This window comes from Monodon monoceros, unplaced genomic scaffold (assembly GCF_005190385.1).
Source record: "Monodon monoceros isolate NGI ecotype Baffin Bay Population unplaced genomic scaffold, NGI_Narwhal_1 Super_Scaffold_18, whole genome shotgun sequence".
Classification (NCBI taxonomy): Eukaryota; Metazoa; Chordata; class Mammalia; order Artiodactyla; family Monodontidae; genus Monodon; species Monodon monoceros.
The window spans coordinates 135,144,915-135,169,087 of NW_021703774.1; the positions used below are offsets into that span (position 1 = coordinate 135,144,915).

Sequence of the window (24,173 nt, forward strand, 5' to 3'; positions counted from 1 at the left end):
AGTGCCTTCTTTAGAGTTTTTTTAAATGAAACAGGATGGCTACTTATGTATTTCTTCATTCTGGATACTAAGGTCTTTAGAGACATCTAGTGTTCTCTCACTTATTAAGCATATGAATACAATCATTCTTTTTGTAGCTGAAACACGAAGACAAAGAGACAAAATGATTTGACTTAATAATTTAATAATTGGCTTTTTAATAATCAGAGCCAGGATTGAATTTTTAAATGCATGCTTTTAAACCCATGCATTGCTCCGTGGAAAGAGCTTCAGTGTAAATATTCCAACTGCTAATTAATAACTAAGTTCTTTAGAAATTCCAGGTTTTATATGTAAACACAGTGTACTTTTTTTGGCTGTGTTGGGTCTTTGTTGCTGCACGCGGGCTTTCTCTGGTTGCTGCGAGTGGGGGCTACTCTTTGTTGTGGTGCGTGGGCTCCTCATTGCGGTAGCTTCTCTTTTTACAGAGCACAGGCTCTAGGCGCACGGGCTTCAGTAGTTGTGGTGCATGGGCTTGGTAGTCATGGCTTGCGGGCTCTAGAGCGCAGGCTCAGTAGTTGTGGCGCACGGGCTTAGTTGCTCCGCGGCGTGTGGCATCTTTCCGGACCAGGGCTTGAACCTGTGTCCCCTGCATTGGCAGGCAAATTCTTAACCACTGTGCCACCAGGGAAGTCCAAGCACAGTGTACTTTAAAAAGAGTAAAAAGTATATGAATTTCCAACCAAAGCTTATTTAACTTTATCTTTATTTTAATTATATCAAACCATCTAACCTTAAGTTCATTCAGCAATAAATTCATACCATATTTATGTAAATTAACAATTGTCTCTACCACTTGCTCCTTCTGTGACTTTGGAAGACTGAGGTAACTCCTATGACTTGGCTTCTTTATCTGTAAAATAGTGATAATAACCATGCCTGTCTCACAGAGTTGCCGTGAGAATTAAGTAGGGCTGGCACATGCTGAGAAGAGCCGTGTGACTTGCCTCTTACCCTGACAGCTCTCAGTTCTCACTATACAGTTGGCATGAGTGTAAATAAAGAAATTCTACTAGGATAATCAGTTGCCTGATGTCATTTTAATTCATTGCTAATGTCTTCTTGCTTTGACAGCCAAATATTGTCTGTCTTCTCTTGTCACCAGATAAGTTTTAAAAATTATTTTACTTAAATGGAAGTGATCATTTAGATCTAGCTAATAGTTTGCTACTTCTCACATACTATTTAGAGTTAGTTACCTGGTTATGCTACCATTCTGGAGCAGTGTATTGTATGAGTCTTGTCTATAGGCCTCATTTATAGCAGTTAGCAAAATAAATGCATAATAAAACAGTGTATTTTTCATGGTCTGTGCTTATATTCGTTTTTTAAATCAAATGCAAAATACTTTATTACAAAAATAATACATACTCATGCTTAATGTTTTAAGTTAGTCGGTGTGTCGTTGGTTGTCTTTGGTTGCTCTTCAAAGGACCTTTTATAAGATAGTAAAGAGGTATTGCACCCATATGATAGTAAAGAAGCTGAGGCACAGAATCAGTTAAGGGTTTACTTGGGATGGTATTACCTAGTTAGTGGCTGCTCTAATACTAGAATTCCGATCTTTGCATAGCACCCTCTCCTTTATGAAATGTGAATAAAAAAGTGTCTCCTCTCTAGTTTGGGGACAGATTCAGGGGTCCTTATTAACTTTAGTACTGTTTTCTTGCAGCCCATGCTGGACCCAGTCATCCTTACTACAATCCAGGACGTGCGGAGCGTGGAAGAAAAGGACCTTAAAGATAAGGTAATGTTCTCTCCAGTCAAGTAGCCCCGATGCCTATTGGTCCATGGAAGCAGAGCCAGGGCTTAGGGCAAGGTTCACACACCATTGCTGTTTGGATTCTGGTCACATACAACTCACATCAAATTAATTTTACATCTCCTAACCAAAAAATGTTTTGTCTGAAATACCAAGTGGTTGGTGTTACCTCAGTCAATAGAATGAATGTAGGGTTGTCGGCAAGTGATACCATTAAGAATTTTACTAACATGTTGATTTTGATAGTAGTATAATTGGTATAGCATTGAAGAAGCTTTAAAATAATTCAGTATTAAAAGCTATCCAAAGGTGTTTAAAGCAATTTTAGCATTTAAATTTAACGTGATTTATTTTGTCTACCTTGAATTTATCACAGAACACTTTCCTTTTCTTTGCTCACACATGTGCTAACTTCTGTTTAGAAGTAAAATGTAGTTTATTGACCATGTGGACTATCATATACCATTAGACCATGGTTATTGAAAATGTCCCGTATTCCTGTGTGTGTGTAAGAATTGGCATCGAATGTTTTCATGGTTCCTTTCTGTTTTTTCTGTTTATGTATCTGTACGTTTGTGTGTATTTTGTTTTTAAATAAAAGAGATTGGTTAGCATCCCGGAGCTCTTGTCTGCCATTAAGTTACTTTGCATGCGCTTCCAACCGGATCTGGTGACCGTTGTGGACGACCTTCGACTAGACATCCTACTGCGCATGCTGAAATCACCTCATTTTAGCGCTAAAATGAATTCCCTCAAAGAAGTAAGTTTTGCGTCCGTTTCTGGAAGACTTAAAGGACAGACACTTTAAGTTCTTCCAGAACTTGTGGTTATTAATATAAAAATGTTGGGAAATAAAGAATAATAATTTCTTGTAATCCTACAAAAAGAGATAACAGTGATTATATATAAAATTGTATACATGTTTATAATTGTTAATAAAGCAATATTTTTATACGTATTACATTCCAAATTCGTTCTGTGAACTATTTAGTGTTCTAGTGAAATTTGCTAGAACATAATTCCTTGGAATATACAGTTTGAGATTTACTTTTTACCCTAAGGGTATAATCCCTTTTACTATATTTCAGATATGTGTTTACTTAAATCAAATCTTCTAACTGGGGTTGAGGCAAAATTTTGTTTTGTTTAAGAAAAATGATGGAAGTAATTTTCTGCAGCTTCCTAAACTTTACATGAGCATAGTTGGTTTTGGTGAGTTTCCGGTGGAGCCAATACAGCTCAGTCATAATTCCAGTTATTTTCCTTCAGTTTTGTGTTAATTAGGATTCTTGGCTGCAAGTGAAATAAACTCATCTTGAATTATCTTAGACTAAAAGAGGAATTTAATGGAAGAATGCTGGGCTGTCTCACATGAATGAGAGATTGACTAGCCAAACCGTGTAAGGGCAGGGACACATGTGGGCAACAGGATCAACTAGAATCTGAGACTGAATCACTGCCAGGACTCTATCCAGGTCTTATCTCTGCTTTTATGAGCATGATGGCCTTGTTCTCTTTCCACCTACAGAGTGGCATCTTTCATACAGTAGACATGGCCATGGATAGCTCTTGTGACTCGGGAAGGAGTGATACTTTCTCTCTGGTCCCAAGTATAGAATTTGGAGGAGTGCTCTGATTGAAGTTTGGGTCAGATGTGCATCCCTGAGCCAATCAGCAGTGGCCCAGGAAGTGTGAGCTCTGTGTTCTTTTTAAAGAGACATCACAAATAAGTGGTCTATTAACTTCTAGTAACTGGCCTTTGATGCATTTTGGCTAATCATTGGACCACATTGTAACACTATAAAAGGCACAAAATATATATGAAGATTTTGATTATGAATATTTGCATTAGATTCAATCACAATAATCCTGTCTTTTTAGGTAACCAAACTAATAGAAGATAGCACTTTATCCAAATCTGTGAAGAATGCTATAGATACAGACAGACTGTTAGATTGGCTAGTTGAGAACTCAGTTCTGTCAATTGCATTGGAAGGTAAGTTGCTTAAAAAAGGTTACCTAACACATAAATAATATATTTCTGTATAAAAAACATATGAAATTGTTGCTTTGACTATATTAGCCTTTAAATAGTCTTATAGCAAGTTAATATTGCTTTGAATAAATAGAATCATATTTAGAAGGTTAGTGTTCACTGTATCTGTCTGCCTCTCTGGTGTTTCTTCTCTTAGGCAACATAGACCAAGCACAATACTGTGATCGTATAAAGGGAATTATTGAACTCTTGGGCAGTAAATTGTCTTTAGATGAGCTCACTAAAATTTGGAAGATACAGGTAAGTTGATCAGAATTGTTTTTGCCTTTTTCTGACATTTTTTTTCAGTAAGGGCGAAGGGTGGTGACTCTCTAAAGCAGAGACTTACTGCCCATGGATAAATAAATAATAATTGAAGTCACAAAGTATCTATAAGCAGATTTAAAAATGAGACACATAATACTCTCAACTGAGACCCTCAAGATCATTTATAAAATGTGAAAAGTGAGTATGTTTTTCTTGTAATTAGTTTAAATTGTTTTTAAGCCAGTTGAAAATATTTTGTTCTCCTCTTGAAATGAATATGTCAGATTGAGAACTTGATTCTCACCTTTTTTTACATTGTCTTTTTAGAGATTTAATGCTTCTAGGAATTTAAACAAGGCCAACAGATAACCATTAATAATGGTTGCTTCTTGTAGTCTTACCAATTTTATCATGCAAGTGTATGTATGCTGTTAGACTAGAATCAATTTATCTTTGTTACTGTTTTGCTTTTGCTTCTATAAATCAACAGGGAAAGACTTGGGTTTTTCCAGTCTCCAAGACTTAACTTTCTTCCCAATGTCTTCTTTTCTAGTCAGGACAATCATCTACTGTGATCGAGAATATCCATACTATTATTGCTGCAGCAGCTGTCAAATTTAATTCGGATCAGCTTAATCATTTGTTTGTTCTCATTCAGAAGGTATGTGTTCAAGCATGCTTACTTTTAAATATTTCTAAAACAATCTTATTTTGAAGTCTCCTCCCTCTAAATTAGCAGTGTTTAACCGTACTCTTCTTACTTTATTAAACTTTTTTAGCTCAAGTTTAAAGTTTTTGCATGTTTTGCCAGGGTGATCAAATGGGAATGGGAAGCAGTTCCTGTGTCTTTTCTTTTTCATTCTACAGAGCTGGGAGACCGAGACCGATAGAGTAAGACAGAAGCTATTGAGCCTGATTGGACGAATAGGCCGTGAAGCTCGCTTTGAGACCACTTCTGGAAAGGCAGGAGAATCAAATGACTTTTTCTAGCTACAAGTACTTAAAGCAGCTTTACTTGCGTATGGGCTGGCTCATCACATGTGGTTTATTGTAGGTGTTAGATGTACTCTGGGAACTGGCTCATCTCCCAACGTTGCCCAGTAGCCTTATTCAGCAAGCTTTGGAGGAGCACCTGACAATCCTAAGTGATGCGTATGCAGTGAAAGAAGCAATCAAGAGGAGCTACATCATTAAGTGCATAGAAGATATTAAAAGGGTTGGTTTTATCTTTGGTCTAGTTTTGTTGTCAGAGCAACAGTATTGTCTGAGTAATTAGAGCCAAATAATTTTCCTCCCCTATTATGTAAATTAAACTAAATGTCCTACCTGGAAGCTCATACCTTAGAGTCCAAAATTGGGAAATTATAGGTACTGCTTTTACCAAGTCACTTATATTTCTTAAAATTAATTTTCAGCCTGGAGAATGGTCAGGTTTGGAAAAAAACAAGAAGGATGGATTCAAGGTAAGAATTTGCAGATGGAACCAACTAAAAGGTATACTAATTTAATAATTCCTTTTAATAAATTGAATTATAATTTTAAGATAAAAGTATGTTTTAGTGTTTCTTCAAATAATATTCAGATACACACTGCTGTTTAAATATTTGCTTATGACCTGTGCTTATTATTTAAAGCTTGGGGGTTATTGACTGTCAAAGGGGAAAATAAATCCAGGGTCACATTCAAAGAGTCGTTTTACTATATTATTCTCATAAGATTGTAAGACCTTCAACTTAGTTTTTCTTTCTTAAAATTAAATCCAAAGTATGCACATCTTTAATAAGCACAATGGATTCTAAATAAATATCGTGTCCATTTTTCTCCCATAAGAGAGAAATGGAGGAACATTCATAGAGTAAGAAGAGAGAAAGAAGGGAAGAAAGAAGTTCATTCGTTGCTGGCACGTAGTCGTTTTCTAGGTGCTTGGTTCAGATGTGTTCCTAAAGTAATTCCTTACGCAAACGGTTATTGAGTGAGTGCCTGCTGCTAGGGCTCGATTTTAGAAGGTAGAACTGGGTAGTGATGAGTGCTGTGAAGTCCTACGCTCCAGGGCTTTGGCCTCCAGGTGACTGTGGACTTAAGGGCTGTCCTTCGAAAGGGTGGGTAGCAGCATGTGTAGTGATGATTGTAGCTCTCCTGTTGCTGCAGTCAGTAGCTGCTCACTGGAGCCTGCTTCCGTGGTTGCAGCAGCCCTGATCAGAGCATGTCCTCCTCCCACGCAGGCCCTCAGGTTGCCCAGATGAAACAAAGCCTAGCAGCGAGAGGGGTTTCATTTCACTGTTATCATAAGAAAAGGTTTTAGTAAATAGCTAATGGCTTAGGAATTTCATTGGTAAAACATATTTCTTGGCTTTCCTAGTAAGTATTTCTTTAAAGGATCTTGAATACTGCTAATTTACATTAGTAAATTCAGAGACTCAGCTCTTGCTAAGCGGCCTTGGTGACTCAGTAGGCTTTTATTCTCTTAAATTATGCTTGGTCATAAAGTTTAGTTGGGGACATTTAAGAACTTTGTTATATTTCTGACATTGAAATTTGATCAAGTGAATTTTCTACATTAAAATCGTTCACAAACTGGAGCTGGTAATGCTCAGGTTATGATTAATTGTTCCTTTAATTCAACAACATTGCTCTCTTTCTACTCAGATACAATTTGAATTTTCTCAGCTCAGTGATTCAGATAATTTAGCACCCTCTGTCTTTATGATTGAAACTCATCCAGAGTTATTTAAGAAGTTTAAATCTTTCAATAGTAATAGTAAGAGGGAAAGGGTATCTATAGAAAATGGTCTTTTCTTCACAGTAACAGATACATTTCTTTATAGGTATGAAGGTCAAAGCTGAAGGGACTTTTTCCTCCCTCCAGGGAAATGGCTTTTGAAACCAGAAAAATCCTTCCTGATCCCTGTTCCTTCCTTGTTACAACTAAGCAGTACTTTAGCCCTTGTAGCCAGTAGCATCGCTGCATCTTTATTGCTTCTCTTTGCAGTCGCTTCATTCATGTCTATTGTTTGATAACAAAACTCAAAAAGTAACAGGGAGAATTTTGGAGTCATTTTGTGAGTCTTGAAAGGAATATTCTTCCTTTTTTGTATCCCACTGCTCCCAGTAAAGAAATTCTGACGTACCATTCTTTCATTTCAAATAATAATAACTTGCATTTACATAGCACTTTTCAGTTGACTGAGTGCTTTTGCAGACACTCTCTTAAAGTACACATGGCTGAAGGGGGGCAGTGGGAAGATCAAAGCCCCCGATATGACTCCAGGCAGGGGGTTGAGTTATATACTGCCACTAAAGGTGTTTTTCTATGCTATGCCCTTTCCTGCCAGGCAGCAAGGTGGGCTGACTGGGAATTATGTCTCCCTGCCAGGCTACACAGAAACTAAGCAAAGGGTAAGACAAGATCACCCACCTCTTACTCCCCTCCCACCCCCCAGCTACCTCTACTCCTCCAACTGATTCCCTTTCCCTCTGCTTTTGACACTCTTAAAATTCCCAAGTTCCATTATTGTGTTCAGAAATTCTGACCTTTATTTCTCAACTTTATTTCTGTAGATTCTGCCAGGATACCCTTGGCTTCCTTGGTCCTCTTTCCTTTGCTTCCTTTATACCTTCCACTGTCTGCCCCCAACCCTTTCCCTCTTATTGCACTTATTTTTTACTTCGATTAAAAAGTTTAAATGTACTCATCCAAACAAAATATTACTAAACCAAAAAAAGTCATTTTTACTCAATTAGTGGTGTTTGTGTATTCCTTAAGTCATTATATGAAGGCCTCCTAGCACAGTGCCCAGCAGCCTTTCAATAAATGTTGGCTCCCTTTCTCTTACCTCTTCCCCTTCCTCTGTGAGGACACTAAAATCGTTACTTACCCATACCTGAGGGGCCTCCACTTGCCCAAACATACAACTGAAAGTAAAACCAGCAAGATGCCCTCAGTACAGCCTCACAGTGATGTGCTTAGCACAGGAGGAAATACTTTTTAAATGTCCACCCATGTAAAGATTTGAACTTGGTTCTAGGTAAATGGCTAGGTCTGGTAAAACAAGGCAGATGAAGAACTGGGATATTCAACTTTGAGAAGAGAGAACTCAAGAAAGAATAGGAAAGCTTTTTCAGCTACTTAGAGGATTGTTATAGAAGTTTGATTCAACTTAACTTTTTATGTCTCCTAAGAAGTTATGGGAAGGCATGTTGCAATATGATAGGGCAATGAACTTCCTATGAAAACAGTCTGACACAGAATGCACTGCCTCCTGAGTTCCTCATCACTGGAAACACTAGAAGACAAGTTTTGTAACAAAAATGAATAAGGAAAGTTTAGGCACAGGTTTGCAGGCTAAACTAGTTGACCTCTACGGCTTCATCTAACATTAGGAGTCTAATTTGGATATACCATTAACTCCTACTTATGAAACCTCAGCTTCATTATCAGACATTATCAGATATGTTTGTTTTAATTGTTCACCATAGTCTTCTGCCCCTTTTATAAATGGAGAAGAGTAATTTAAATTTTTCTTATAACATAGCAACATAATGTTATAGATATGATGGAATAAATAACATCTGTCTTGTTTGCTAAACTGTAGAAAGGCTATATCAGGAATACTTTTTAGATTCTAAAGGGTAATTTTCAATGTTAAAAAAATAATCTAACCGTAATTGACTTAATTGGTCATAATGATACTTTTTAATATACCTGATTATTTACTAAAGGGTTTATATTTATATCCTAATGTTTGTAATCCTTTTGGAAGGTATGAGTTCGGACTTAAGCCTTAGAATTTTAATCTCTGTCATTTTGCAACTTTCATATCCTAGCAGAAATATTCTAGCTAGCCTTGCAAGTAGTTGGCCTTTAATACATACCTTATTTCTCTGATTCTAAGATGCCAGTGATTGCAACATGCATCACAGGTTTAATCCAGTATGTACAGCCTCACTGTGGCACACTGCTTTTCTTTATCTAGTGTAGTGCTTTGGACTTCTTTGAAATCTTTAAGATTGTAGAATTTTGAGGCACGTTGAAGAATGTGGAGTTTTGTGTCCTTTTTTTTTAAAAACTCAAGCTGCTTTTTTCTTTCATTAAGTTGTATATACTACAAGTTAAACAGTTTCTCTTGAATCAAGGTGCAGCTTTGGACAGAGAGACGTTTAATGCCAAGTGATACAGCCCTTCACAGGGTATGAGTCTGTCACACCGAATTCTCCTGGCTCTGAAGAACACTTAAGTCCGAGACCACTGGCAGTTATTCTTTGCTTTTAATTGAATTGATGGACACGACAGGCTAGTCAGTGCTATATCATAGTGTAATCTTTTTGATAGCATTCAAGAAACAAATCAGTGATCTACATTTAAGTTAAAAAGCCATCCTTGTTTGGTGCTAAACTATGCCAGGTAACAGCAGAAATGATGGGTAAATGAACAGATACCTTTTGAAAACAGCTAAGTTTGCACATACTCACATAAGGACAGGTATATCTAAACTTACTCCTATGCCTAGTGGCTGGTAAGTTTCTTTGATACAATTGTAAGAAGTGTCCATTTCAGAAATGTTAAAGTTTATAAAACCTATATCTTAGAATCCAGGAAATACGGTATTTGCTGATTGGCTAATCTCTAGGAAAGCCAGTATTATTTAGGCAGTAGCTGTCTCACATTTACGTATTTAGTAGTACGATATTTTTCTGCAAATGACATCAAAAGTAGTTTTCTGCCCCATAGGCATCTTCATCTTACAGAAAGACTTAAAGAAGCAAGGCTTTAAAAAAATAATACAGTTTTTAAAGTAAAAGCTAAGGACTTAAAACTGTTACTCAGTTTTTTAGAGAGTTACTTTTCAATTGATCAATAGTGTTTAATCTGACATTCCTACAACCTTTATAATGAAATCACATAGTTTGAAAGATGCTATTTATTCAAAAGCAATTCTCTTTTTAAAGAGTATCGCGTGAATATCAGACTTTTCAGATATGTACTTGAAGATCTGGATTGTCATGTACCAGTTTCAGAAATAACATATTTGAAAAGTGTTTTGAAAAATATAAAGTATAAGTGGCTGTAATAATTAATAAAAGTAGAATTCTCTCATAAAATTGTTTTAACTAGGAAATACAAGCAGACCATGGATATTTTCTTTAATATTTAGACCACTATTAGTATCTTGATCATATCATTGGTATCTTAATCATGTAATTGTAGACAACCATATTTTTATACCATTTTACTTATCAGCCAGTTCAGTATTATCCAAGTTAAGCTTTTGCCATCAATTTATTTTATTACGTCAACATATCCTAGCAGCCTGTGCTACTTAATCTATCCTCTGAAGTTGCTAATTCCTTGTCGTCTGTTTTTTGCTGATGTACCCCTATACATTTACTATCACTTCACATCCACTCCTGTTTGCAGTTCTTGGCTTTAGGATTGCATGCAGAATAAGAAGTTGAAGACTGAATTATGAGTGCATGGAGATAAACTATAAATGAGCAATGTGAAGAGAAAAATAATAGAATGTGTAACAATAAAACCTAATTGACTTGGAAATTTTTTGTAGCTAATAAATTTAATCTGCTCTTTATTTCTAAATTTAACTAATGTAACTTCTTTTTAACTCTAGTCATCTCAACTTAATAATCCCCAGTTTGTATGGGTAGTACCAGCTTTGCGTCAGCTACATGAAATCACCCGCTCTTTCATAAAACAAACCTATCAAAAGCAAGACAAGGTAAGAGTATAGTTATATTTGGTTATTATACAATTACTTGCATAAGCTTTTATAATAACAAACATCAAAAGATTGCTGAGTTTTGTAGTGACTGTATTACAGTTTTATGGTTATTAATGTAATTCATTTATATTACTTAATAATCTTGAATTTAAACATCATTCTGCTTTCATTTCTATGGAACTTTTCTTTTGTTATATCCCTAACTCATTTATTTTTTATTTCCTTAATTTACAAAGTAAGCCAATGTTTAAAAGTTAATGGTATTTTAGAAATTTGTTTGAAAAGATTCAAAGACTTATTTTATATTGTGAAAACATGAGTTTGCTTAAGGAGCTAGAGCTTCCTCAGTGTAATAGACTTGGGGTTTTTTGTTTGTTTGTTTGTGTTTTTTTAGTGTAACAGACTTGGGAAGAAAGATCTGGAAAAGTATGCAAGAAGTGAAATAGTTCTTTTGAAAGACTTTTTTTTTTTTTTTTTTTTTAAAGAATCCCTTTTAGAAGCAGAAATTTACCAGGGAAGTTTATTAATTCTATAGTAATTCCCTAGTAAATGTACATACCAGATTGATTTTATTTACTTTTATGTAGGGAATATGAGTGAAAAACTCTGTGTTTGCTATTCCTCAACTACGTGCTAAAATAGAAGCTTGTATTAAACTGACAAAATAACTGCGCATTCTCATACCATTTTTCTTTTTGTTGTTTTCGCCAAGAGCATTATTCAAGACTTGAAGAAAAATTTTGAAATAGTAAAATTGGTAACAGGAAGTTTGATAGCTTGTCATCGGCTTGCAGCAGCCGTGGCTGGACCTGGAGGCTTAACTGGTTCAACACTAGTGGATGGCCGATACACTTATCGGGAGGTATCTGGCATTGTGCTTTTGTTTCATGATTTACAGCATTCATTTGGCCTTTTTGCACTTGAACTATAAAAATCATATTTATTGGGAGTAACTCTAAATAGGTAGTATGAGGTGTCTTTGTCATAATGGAACATTTTTGTATCTTGACTATAATCACCTCAAAATAAAAGTTCAGAAGATTGATATTTGTGGGTAAATCTTTCAGTAAATCACCCAAGATAACTGCATATGATATGGTAATAAAAATAAACATCTTTTCTTTGTCTTTGATCAGAAATAATAATTGTCAGTTCTGTGGCTAATGGCTTTTGTTTTTCAAATCTAGTGGTTAGTAATACTGTTTTTTAAAAATAGAAAAATACCTTAACTCACCAGTTGTGTTGTGATGTTTTACTCTGAGATTGCCGAAATTGTATTTTTTTGGCATCTAAAGTCAACTGAGTTTGTGTTAGACTTCAAATAGTTTCTGCTACATTGTATTGTCAACTTGTAAACAGATTTCTCACATTTACTTTACCCTAAGTTATATGAAAAAGCATTAGGTAAAACTATTTTTTTAATTTCAAATTTTTTTTGTTTTTTTAAATTTTTCTTTTACATATGAATGCCTGGAGTTAACTAATTAGCATTATTTCTTTTTCCAGTATTTAGAGGCCCATCTAAAATTTCTGGCATTTTTCTTGCAAGAAGCTACTCTGTATCTGGGTTGGAATCGTGCCAAGGAAATCTGGGAGTGTCTTGTGACTGGCCAGGATGTTTGTGAATTAGATAGAGAGGTAAGAAGATATTGTGGATGGAGTAAGACAGCAGTGGGACTTAATAGTATTTCACTTTTTTGTGTGTATCTCACATTTTTGTGTGTGTCTCACATCTTCAATTCTAAACACTTTTCAATTTACTAAGCATACATTTATACTAATAAGCTAGGAACTATAAGTGTTGAAAAGATATTTTATATAATATATATCTGTGATATAGACAAGTGTGTGAGATCTTTGGTAAGTCTGATACCATTCTGGATAAAACCAAATTCAGCCAAGTGAGTACAGCAAAAGAATTCTTGGTGTGTCTTTTAGTATTTTTTTCCCTCCCATGAAACTAATTTTAAATTAACCAGCAGAAAACTTTGAGTTCCTATAATGATGTTGTATCCCGGAAACGCTAAAGAAGGAACTGATACCTAGACAGATCTTTAGAACTACAGTTACACAGCTGAAAATGGATTAAACCAGGAGCACCACACTGCTTTGATGTTTTCTAACAGTGAATGGCTGTTTCCTCATCTCATTTTGTAGAATAGTGTTAACTACATCATAAGATTATTGAAAGGACTAAGTATGTGACAGTGCCTAGCACAGTCCCTGGCACATAGTAAGGCTTATTAATAAATGTTGGTGGTAAAACCAAAGTGTAACAATTCAGTGAAAAGCATGAATATATATTTTCATTATCTAGAGGAAAGATGGCTGTAATTAACTGCTTTATTTAGTTCCAGAGTTAGAACCATTTCAGTTTTGAGTGGTATTAAGGCAATATAAATTTCTAAAGAATTAAAAATAATTTATCTTTGCTTTCCCAGTTTGGAGTATGTATTTGCCTGAAATGGATTTTAGTTACAGAGTGATATTTGTCTTGATCCGCAGATGTGTTTTGAATGGTTTACAAAAGGGCAGCATGATCTTGAGAGTGATGTTCAGCAGCAGCTCTTCAAGGAGAAAATTCTTAAATTGGAGTCGTATGAAATCACCATGAATGGTAGGGAAGAAAAACGTAAAATCATTTTTTCAGTTCTTTAAAGTAAGAATTTTATACTTTTCTTCTCAGCCCACTCTCAGAAGCAGCTAACCATTTTGGGATATCCTTCTGGACTTTGCCTTATGCACATAAAGACACATCTATATATACATATGTTTATATACACAGATAGATTTCTTTTTACATGAATGGTATTTTTAAATTATATAGGCTAATTGTCAAGCTGTCTTTTCATGAAATTACTTAGTACAAAAAGGATTCATTTAAGGTGAAGATTTGTCAAAGTATAGAAATCCTCTTTTCAGTTGTTTCTTTTAATTGAGTTTTTTTTATTGATATGTATTTTACATGCTATAAAATTTACTTTTTTAAGGTGTGCAATAAGTGCTTTTCGTATATTCACAAAAGCTGTTCAACCTTCACCGTTTTTAATCTCAGGATATTTTCATTACCCCAGAAAGAAACCATGGAACAGTCACTATCCATTCTCCCCTTTCCCCGACCTCTCATCTACTTTCTGTCCTTATAGATTATTCTAATCTGGACGTTTTATATAAATGGAACCATATAATATGTCACCTTTTGTATGAATATTTGGCTTCTTTTATCACGCTGAGACATAATGTTTTCAGGGTTCACCCAGGCTTTAACACATACCAGAACTTCTTTCCATTTTATGGCTGAGTAATATTTCATTGTATGGCCATAACACATTTTGTTTATCCATTCATCAGTTGATGGTCATTTGGGTTCTCACCAGTTTTGGTTATTACCAATAATGCTGCTGTAAACATTCATGTACAAGTTTTTATATTCCTAGGAGTGAAATTGCTGTATCATATCATTAACATTTGAGGAACTGCCAATCTGTTTTGCAAAGTGGCTGCAGCATTTTATAATCACACCAGCAGTATATGAGGGTCTGATTTCTTCACATCTTCTCTAATAATTATAAACTGTCTTTTTTATTTTAGCCATTCTAGTGGTTGTGACATGGTATCTCGTGGCTTGATTTACATTTCCCTGATGACTAAGGATGATGAGCATCCATTCATGGGCTTATTGGTCATTTATATATCATCTTTGGAGAAATGTCTATAAAAATCTTTTTCTCATTTTTAAATTGGGTTATTTGCCCTTTTATTTTTGAGTTGTAAATGTTGTTTATATATTCTGCATATTCACTCCTTATCAGATATGCGATTTACAAGTATTTTGTCCTGTGGGTTGGCTTTTCACTTTCTTGGTAGTCCTTAGAAGCACAAAAGCTTTCAGTTTTCCTGAAGTTTATTTATTTTTTTGTCATTGTTGTTGCTTGTGCTTTTGATACCATATCTAAGAGACTATTGCCTAATTCAAGGTCTTGGAGATTTGTGCCTATGTTTTGTCCTAAGAGTTTTATAGTTTTAGCTCTTGATATACTTTGTCTTTTCATTGATTATCTGTGGTACCTAGAGTGCATGAATTTATCTGACATTCTATAATTTCAGGTTTTAACTTATTTAAGACTTTTTTTGAAAATGTGAATCTCTGTGATCATCGATTGAAAAGACAAGGAGCTCAGTTGGTAAGTAACGTTGTTTTCAAATGTAGAAAATTTGGAAAATCTAGTAAAACTTTACATTCAGCAAAACACATGTGTTATAATTGAGAGAAAACATGAGGTTTTTTTAAAAAGAATGGGCGCCTCGTTGACTGCGGGCTTCTGCATGGACGAGGGCGCTTCTCTTAGAGTGTGAGGAGGCTGCGTTTCTCGAACAGGTGACTTCTCAGACCCCTCTTTGCTTCTTGCTGATCTGGGGCAGCCAGCGACCTCCTGTGGCTGGGTGAACGTGGAGTAGGGATAGTTCCAGCCAAGCTTCCAACCTCTCAGATCTAGCAATTCACATGTACCTGAAGAAGTACCAAAATCTTCAATTCTGGGATCGCAGGGGCAAGGATTTGGGGGGAAATATACATATATATATTTTCGGTACGCGGGCCTCTCACTGTTGTGGCCTCTCCCGTTGCGGAGCACAGGCTCCGGACGCACAGGCTCAGCGGCCATGGCTCACGGGCCCAGCCTCTCCGCAACATGTGGGATCTTCCCGGACCGGGGCACAAACCCATGTCCCCTGCATCGGCAGGCGGACGCTCAACCACTGTGCCCCCAGGGAAGCCCTAGGGGGAAAGTTTTAACAGACAAGGAAGCAGGAAAATGAGGACCTGTAGAATGTATACAGCTTATGTTTATATTTACGTGAGCACCTTGAAAAAGAAAGGCAAAAAAATAACTCTTTTTCCAAGTCTGTTTCATTCATGACCTGACTTCCTAGGTGGTAAGAATTTTAACAAGATCTTATAAGGCCTGGATCCTGCCATTTCTAACTGAGCTTTGAGAAGACCAGATTGAGCCCCAAGGATTAGTAACTACCTCTAACCTGACTCTCTTTCCTTTGAAGAAAAGCTCGTGAAGAGGGTGCCCATACCATATTATTCCTGTTTTGTTTCTGCTTTAGTAGCCCATCTGTGTAGAGTTCTAGCTTAGGTTTAGGAATGTCTGGAGAAAAATCTCCATATCTGTCTTAGTTCCATGGAAGTTGTCCAGTGTTTCTGTTGTTGGTCGTTTCTTGTTTTAAAGTTCCATATCAGTATAATGATGTTCTCATATGTAGCTTGGTTTTTGCAGCCTTAATTCATTTTGAACTTGAAGAGGTGTGGAGTTACAGTGTAGCAGAAAAGAACTGTAATTTTGTGACCTTGGTGTGCTGTATACTTTTCTTTCTTTTGAACAGTATGTAGAAAAGCTGGAATTGATAGGAATGGATTTCATTTGGAAAATAGCCATGGAATCACCTGATGAAGAAATTGCTAATGAAGCTATTCAGTTAATCATAAACTACAGTTACATTAATCTAAATCCTCGGTTAAAGAAGGTGGGTATTTAAGGAAAGAAGGTACACAAAAAAGCAGAAAGTAATATATTTTTAATTGCTAAGTTGGCATGCCTGAAAGTCGGGCTTCTTTATTTTGACATTTTATCCTTAATAATGATTACAACTAAATGCTAGACTAACTTTAATTTCCATATACCTCTTACTTTTAGGACTCTGTATCATTACATAAGAAATTCATTGCTGATTGCTACACAAGATTAGAAGTGAGTAGCAAATTTTATTTAACCTGTTTTTGAAATAAATGCTTTGGGTTTTTTTTTCCTTTTATAATGTTGTGTTTTGAGATCGTGTATAATGTTGATATTTGTAGCTGGACCCTACTGGAAGAATTTGCTAGCAATACCGTATTGTGGACATAGGGAACAGGCATTTGCCCTAATGCCCACAATGTAGAAGTGTATTTTACAGGAAATCCTTCCTTCTCCCTCCCCATCCCTTTTCCCTGCTCCACCCACCCACCCCACCCCCACCCCCTTTTGGGGGTATAGAAACTGTCTTCAGAAAATAGGTCTACTGTACTTTCCACATTTCTGATAGATTCTTTTTCTCCTTTTTCTGTCCAGAAATTTTATACAAGCACTTGCTTCTTTTCCCATCCTTCCCCCTGTGTCACTTTGTTTATATCATAAATGCTATTAAAGGCCATAGCAGCACACTCAGTAGTGGGTAGTGTTGGGTGTCTTTGTCCACTAGAAGCCTGCAGTATAATACTATCTCAATAAGTTAAACTTTCTGATGATGAATATGTGCTGGTGATGAATCTGTACAGGAAGGAGTTCCTAAGTTGTGACTTCCATCCAAATACGCCATCATAAAAACATTTAAAGTATTCAGGTATCCCTAAATGAGGTGCCATGTAAGTATTAACACATGTAGAATGGTAGTTCTCAATTGGAGGCTATTTTACCTCCCAGGGGACATTTCGCAATGTCTGAAGACCGTTTTGGTTGTCACAACTAGAGGGGTCCTACTGGCACCTAGTGGTAGGTGAGTGGTGAATAGAAGTCAGGGATGCCACTGAGCATCCTACAATGTCCCCGACAGTCTTCCACAACAAAAAAAGTTTCCAGCCCAAAATGTCAGTAGAGCTGAGGTTGAGAAACCCTGATATAGAGAGATGATTTTCTATTTCGTAGGCAGCCAGTTCAGCGCTTGGTGGCCCCACTCTGACACACGCTGTGACCAGAGCAACAAAGATGCTTACAGCAACTGCCATGCCAACCGTAGCCACGTCAGTTCAGTCTCCATACAGGTAAGTGATTGCAGGAGTTACCGCGAATATGCAACCCCTAAATGTAGATCAACTTAAAAAAAAATAATTGGAATCTTTTCTTTCCTTTGGAGATATCTCAGTTAATTGTTCATTTCCTCATTTTATTTCATATCTTTTTCAAACAGTCATATCCTGGGAAATTATATATTCCCCATCACGTATTTTATTTGATTCATTTTACTTTTACTGTGTGTAACACGAGTAGCCTACTCTTTATGATGGAATCAAGATATATTCATTGTATGAAGAGTAATTTTTTTCAAGTTTGAAATATTTACTTAGCCCTCTTATAACTTTTCTCATTGAATAGTCAAATCCAGGGCACCAATAGCATAAGCAAGATGAAGTGGAATATGATGATTGACTAATATTGTACATTGTGATATAATCATAGTTAAAATGTTTTACTTAAAATCATTTTTCAAAATAATTTTTAATAAGAACTTTAGCCCCAAATATTTGTGTTAAAACTTTGAACTGACATCTCTTAATCACATTGCTGTGTTGAGTATTTTCAGATGTTGTCAGTGAAATCTGAGTTCAGTGTTATAGGTCTTTGATATAGTAAGGAGAATAGATGAGTATTTAGAAACATTAGATTGAAGTAACTAAAATACTTTTGTGGGGTTTTATGTGCCTTTCATTACTGGTAAGCATTCCCCAGTCAGTGATGCTTAGGAAACCTTGGCAGGTGATCAGAGAAGGGCTCCCTCTCTATGCCTCACTCTGCTGCTCTCTAGTGATTGGTGCTCATAAAGTCTTTTTCAACTCCTGGAATCGCTTTATGTGTTCATGTATGTATGTATTTATTTCTCTTTATTCACAGTTGGGGATATTCCTTTCTTTTTAAAGCCGTCCTTTAGAAGAGGAGTCAAGGCAATATCCTTGCTCACATTCTTCTTTATCTTCTTTTTTAAAATGAGCTGAGTACCATGTAGTGATACATTATTAATATGAAAGAAGCCAATAGAACTCAGCCCTCTTGGACCTCTTTTTAAAATGACAGAAAGTGATTATAGATTCAACTCATGATAAGAACATTAACATGACTTTTGCATTCCCACATTCTTGGAAGTGTATCTCAAATAGACTTTCATTAAGAATTCCTAATTACATGTTTGTAAAATGTAGTCTATATCTATGACCTAGGTCCTTAACGATTCATTTGTCTGACAAACCAGACTAGAAATGCACTTATAAACTACTGGATTGGGATTTCCAAACCGCTGCTTCTTTAAATAAGCATGCTTTTTGTTTGTCTTTTCTAACTGCTTTGTATTCTGAATCATTTCATATTTGACTATTACAGAACAAAACCACATGATAGTTTTTAAATATTCTCATTATAAACCCTAAACAGAGTTACTAAGAATATGTAATTTCAGAGTTGCCTTTGAACCAGTACATGTAGTTTATCTCATTCACTAGTCTTAAAAGAACTTTTCAATGACCATAATTGTTCCACTTACGGGAGGAGGAGTTATTCTCTCATTTGTACAGTGTTTGCAATGCTATCTGTGATTTAATTCATCATTGAGGCAAAATAAAACAGTTCACTCAACAATTCACTTGTTAAGCACTTAAATATTTCCTAAAGAGGTTCCATCTGAATATCAAGTTCTGGTTTCTACCCATAGACTGAAAGAATTTAGAACTCTGTTAAATGCATTTAACCAACTCTTTTTTAAAAAAAAAAAGTCAAATTTCCAGTACTGCTAATCAGCATACTTACTGTTAGGAAATCTGAAAACTTTCCAAATTGAGAAATACACCTGTACAAAATACTTAGACTCCCTGGAATAGTAAATATTTAAATTAAGGGCACTTGGATTTTCATTTGTTAGTGTTAACACATGTAGTGTTCAATAAAGTGTGGAGATGTGACTGTGCAAGCTGCTGAATGTTGGAGTCCTGTTATGTCAAATGATAAGATTGCTTAAGTCTAACCAAAAGAGATCTCAGGTCTCACTTCCAGAGTCTGTGAGAGTGCCACAGTTCCTTGCTGTGTGTTTTCTGTTCCAGAGATTGTTATGTCTCTCGATGTGTGTTGATTTCTTAAGTACTTTGAAAACCCTTGGGATAACAAATTCTTACATTGTATGTTTTAACTATACAGACTAGTCACTTAAACCAGATGAACAATTTTTTTCTTCCTTTTCTTCTGCCTCATTCTTAGGCTAAGTAAAACAAACAGCAGCTCTCATTTGTGGCATACTTAATGGTTTGCATTTGTCTTCTAAATTTTAGGCAGTTCAGAACTTAGATTCTGTGTTTACAGAATTATGTGGCATATCTTAGTTGTAAGGTTATGAGATTCAAACTCACTGATCGTTCATTCTTGGTGGATTGGTAGACAAATAAGCCTGCAGACCCAGAGGAGACCCAGGTCCTCTATTTATGGGACAACTGTTTAAAAAAAGAAAACGAAGAAAGAAAAGAACAGGAAAGGAAACATGGGGAGGGGCAGGCTTCTGCCCCAAATTCCATCTGTGTGCGACAGCTGTGACCTGCTTGAACCACCTCCGGCTTGAGTGAAAAGGAAGTTTAGTCTTTGCAGATTTCAGTCTTTGACCAGAGAGGGCTAATTGTGATTGTGGTTTTGGTGAAATAGACTGAAATTGAGCTCAAGTCAGCAGTTCATTTCAAGTATTTTCAAAAACTTTTTTTTTAATTCATAGATCCACTAAACTTGTAATAATTGAGAGATTGCTGCTTCTGGCAGAACGCTATGTGATCACTATAGAGGTAAGCCTCTCTTCTTTGTAAAGCAACTTTATCATCCTATAATTAGTCTCAATGTGTTAGGAGAGTATTTTTGTGACATTTAACAGTGGCGCTGTGCATCTCACTTGCTGTATCTTTTGACTTGCTATATCTTTTTCAAGGATTTTTACTCTGTTCCCCGAACTATTCTACCTCATGGTGCCTCATTCCATGGACATCTTTTAACTCTTAATGTTACTTATGAGTCTACCAAAGATACCTTCACTGTAGAGGTAGGTTTACATTAAGCTCTGAAGCCATTTTCCATATTGTCATGTTATTTTTTAAGAACACTGTTGATTGTGATTGAACACTGTTGTTGATTTAGCTGCATGAATGACTATTCTAAAAGCTGCTTGGAAAGCAAATTTAGAATAAAGACCTGAAATGAAAGGAAGCTGATAGGGTATAAGCAGACTCATAAGTAAATACATAATACCAGGTGATAACGAGTGTTATAAAGGTTACAAAAGAAGACAGCAGGATAAGATGTGTATACATGACATATTTTAGATAAGAATGGTTAGGGAAGGTCTCTGAGGTGATCACATTTGAACAGAGACTTGAATGAAGCGACAGAGTTAGCCATTTCTGGGGAAGAGCATTCCACACAAAGGGAGCAGCAGGTACAAAGGTCCTGAGGTGGGAGTTTGTTTGATTTATTCAGTGGCAAGGAAAGTGGCTGGTGTGACTAGAGCACAGTGAGAAGGGGAAGAGTAGAAGACACTCCAGTGGAAGAAGGACTTGAGATTTCATTCCATGCATGCTGGGGAATGGAGTATGGAATAGAATATTTAAGTACTGCAGGAGGGAAGCCTCACAAGGGCAGGATTCTTGTCTTTGGGTTCTCTGCTGTGTTCCCAGGTTCTGGAACAGTGCCCTGTACATGACAGATGCTCGCTAATAGTTGTTTAAATTGATGAATAAGTGAATTACTCAGAACAGTGTTTCATTTCATTTTACAGGCTCACAGTAATGAAACCATAGGGAGTGTCCGGTGGAAGATAGCCAAGCAGTTGTGTTCTCCAGTGGATAGTATACAGATATTTACAAATGATAGTCTGGTAGGTGTAAATAAACATTTTGTGGCACTTTAGTCTGATACCAGTATTTTCCTCTCCTTTCCTTCTCAGTAATTAAGAAACCACTTTTTACAGCTGACAGTGAATAAAGATCAAAAGCTCCTCCACCAGCTGGGCTTTTCTGATGAGCAAATCCTCACAGTAAAGACTTCTGGCAGTGGGACCCCGTCTGGGAGCTCTGCAGATTCCTCAACCAGCTCCAGCAGCAGCAGCAGTGGGGTGTTTAGTTCATCATATGCCATGGAGCAGGTATTGAGCGATAATATTCAAGTTCAGAACAAGAACGTAACATCATTAAGTTTTGCCTTCGGCCTATATAGATTTGCATGATTATGTCCTTTTCTCTCAGACAAGTCCTGCCCCTTCAGAACTGTATCACTGAGAAATGCTGGGATTCAGTTGGGAGAGGAAGATGCACAATTTGTCAGTCTTCTGAACCACAGACTCTTCTGAGTCTGAGTGATTCTGCCTGGCCACTGCTTGCTGCTCCTCTCACATATCTCTCTTCATTGATTCATTGAGTTTCCTCTCCTGGGTCATTCCTATTAACATTCAAACGTGCTGTGCTATTTCCACCATCCTTTTAAAAAACCTTTTTTCACCCCAATTTCAGCTTCAGTTCCTGTCCCCGTTCTCTCCTTCGCAAATCAGCGAAGCTCCTTGAAAGGGTTGTCTGAGCTCTCTTTACCATGCTCTCTTGACCCCTCTCGAAAATAAACTCTGCAAGGTAATCTGTCATGTCCACCTCTCAATCCTCGTCTTCTTGACATTTCAGCAGTTGATCCATGTGATCACTTCCCCTTGAAATACTTTTTCCCCTTGGCTTTCAGAACCCCCCTGGCTCCGCCCTCCCTCTCTGGTTCTCCCTCTTTGGTCTCCTCTGCTGCCTCCTTTTCATCTTCCCGATCTGTGTACAAAGAAGTCCCCTGGCTCAGTCCTTTGACCTTTCCCCTGTCTACGCTCATTCCCTTAGGAATCTCATCCAGTTTCAAAGCGTTATATATTGTATGTATATTGATAACACCCCAATTCTTATCTTCAGCTTGAAGTCTAGGTACATGGAACCAGCTGGTTAATCAGCATCTCCTTTTAAATGTGTGATAGACATCCCAGTCCTAACATCCAAAACTGAGCTCCTGATATCCCCTTTCCCACCACCTCACCCCTAACCCAAACCTCTTCATCCCAGTCTTGCCATATTTCAGATAATGCCTATTTCATTCTTCTAGTGGCTCATGCCAAAATCCTTGGGTCCCTACTTTCTCTCAAAGCATAGCCCTATCCGTCAGCAAATCCTTGACTCTACCTTTAAAATTCATCTAGAATCTAGCTCCTTTTCTCTGCCTCCACAGCTTCCACACCAATCTAAGCAGCCATCCTCGCTCAGCTGGAGGGTTTCAGTAGTTCTCTCACTGGTCTCAGGGCTTCTGTCCCTATACCAGTTCAGTCTCTTCTCTGTGTAGCACCCAACAGCCCATGATCTCTTTTAAACAGAGTCAGATTATATGCCACTCCTCAGCTCAGACTCTCCAGCGGCTCCCATCTCACTCAGAGTAAGAGCCAGAGCCTTTACTGGGACCTTCAGGGCCTACTTGGTCTATCCCCCCCACTGAGATGTTCCCCCATGACCCACCCTCACTCTCACCCCTCCAGCTGCACTGGCCTCCATGTTGGTCCTCAAACAAAGTGGGCCCTGTGCACTTGCTCTTCTCTGTGCTTATAATGTTCTTTCCTGATACCCATGTGGTTCTTTCTCACTTCCTTCAGCCTTCACTCAAATGTTGCCTTCTTGGTGAGCCTTCTTTGGCAGTCCTGTCTAAACTTGCCACCTATTGATACTCCTGCACATCTCATTTCCCTTCCCTACTTTATTTTTGCCTCTCCCCCCAACCAGTGAAATTTAAGCTCCTTGAGAGCAGACCTTTGTGTGTTTTGCTCACTGCTGTATTTCCAGCACCTAAAACAGTGCCTAGAACATAATAGGTAATCAGTATTTGTTGAATGATTTTATGAATCAGGGTTTTTTGTACCTTCTCTCTGCCAGGAAGTGAGCTCAGCACCAGGGGTACAAAACTAACAAGACCATTCAGTTCTTTATGCTTTTATAGTCTAGAAAAGTAAGATGATACCAGCCCTCGTGTGAAATAAAGGTATTCAAATGACAGAGAGGGATTTTTTTCATAGTATTATGTATAGTCCTTTCATTTAATTACAAATGTAAGATCTTTGCATGGCTGTCTCTTTAACTTAGAGAGCATAGCCTTGCTTATAGATACCACAGAATCCTGCAGGGTTAATGTTAGTATTGTGCCGTTTCTTAAAAAGTAACTATACTTATATGTAGTGAGAATTTAAGAACGAAATCATACTCAGAGCAGTATTATGACAGTTTATCAGCAACAGAAATGACGTACATAGCATCTTTGAGTTTAACATTTTTAAACTATCTCATATTTATCCTGAATTTATTAAAAACCTTCCCAAATATATTCTATAGTGATATCCAGCTTTTTTATTTCTTATACCAGAAAATAGTATTTTAATCACATCTGAATCTCTTCTATACAGTTGTATCCATTTTTTTCACCTTTAAAAAAAAGAGGCCAACTTCTTTTTCTCAACTTAAATTACATATATATCTATGTGGTTGTGTGAGTGTGTGTGT

General features: G+C 36.8%; 1 protein-coding gene across 6 annotated transcripts in view; it reads left to right on the forward strand.

The window, feature by feature from the left end:
• Nucleotides 1-24,173, forward strand: part of USP24 (ubiquitin specific peptidase 24) — a 150,876-nt gene that overhangs the window by 59,479 nt on the left and 67,224 nt on the right. For 4 of the 6 annotated variants that reach the window (XM_029229986.1, XM_029229991.1, XM_029229988.1 and 1 more), the window contains exons 9-29: nucleotides 1,712-1,786; nucleotides 2,403-2,561; nucleotides 3,683-3,797; nucleotides 3,994-4,097; nucleotides 4,657-4,764; nucleotides 4,971-5,066; nucleotides 5,158-5,319; nucleotides 5,519-5,566; nucleotides 7,440-7,499; nucleotides 10,727-10,834; nucleotides 11,550-11,699; nucleotides 12,344-12,475; nucleotides 13,343-13,454; nucleotides 14,945-15,021; nucleotides 16,229-16,369; nucleotides 16,540-16,593; nucleotides 17,527-17,642; nucleotides 20,342-20,408; nucleotides 20,549-20,659; nucleotides 21,392-21,490; nucleotides 21,584-21,757. In XM_029229986.1, coding sequence (XP_029085819.1) covers nucleotides 1,712-1,786; nucleotides 2,403-2,561; nucleotides 3,683-3,797; nucleotides 3,994-4,097; nucleotides 4,657-4,764; nucleotides 4,971-5,066; nucleotides 5,158-5,319; nucleotides 5,519-5,566; nucleotides 7,440-7,499; nucleotides 10,727-10,834; nucleotides 11,550-11,699; nucleotides 12,344-12,475; nucleotides 13,343-13,454; nucleotides 14,945-15,021; nucleotides 16,229-16,369; nucleotides 16,540-16,593; nucleotides 17,527-17,642; nucleotides 20,342-20,408; nucleotides 20,549-20,659; nucleotides 21,392-21,490; nucleotides 21,584-21,757 — 2,268 coding nt within the window. The remainder of the gene's footprint in view (nucleotides 1-1,711; nucleotides 1,787-2,402; nucleotides 2,562-3,682; nucleotides 3,798-3,993; nucleotides 4,098-4,656; nucleotides 4,765-4,970; nucleotides 5,067-5,157; nucleotides 5,320-5,518; nucleotides 5,567-7,439; nucleotides 7,500-10,726; nucleotides 10,835-11,549; nucleotides 11,700-12,343; nucleotides 12,476-13,342; nucleotides 13,455-14,944; nucleotides 15,022-16,228; nucleotides 16,370-16,539; nucleotides 16,594-17,526; nucleotides 17,643-20,341; nucleotides 20,409-20,548; nucleotides 20,660-21,391; nucleotides 21,491-21,583; nucleotides 21,758-24,173) is intronic. The other 2 variants (XM_029229990.1, XM_029229989.1) reach the window with 1 other exon arrangement.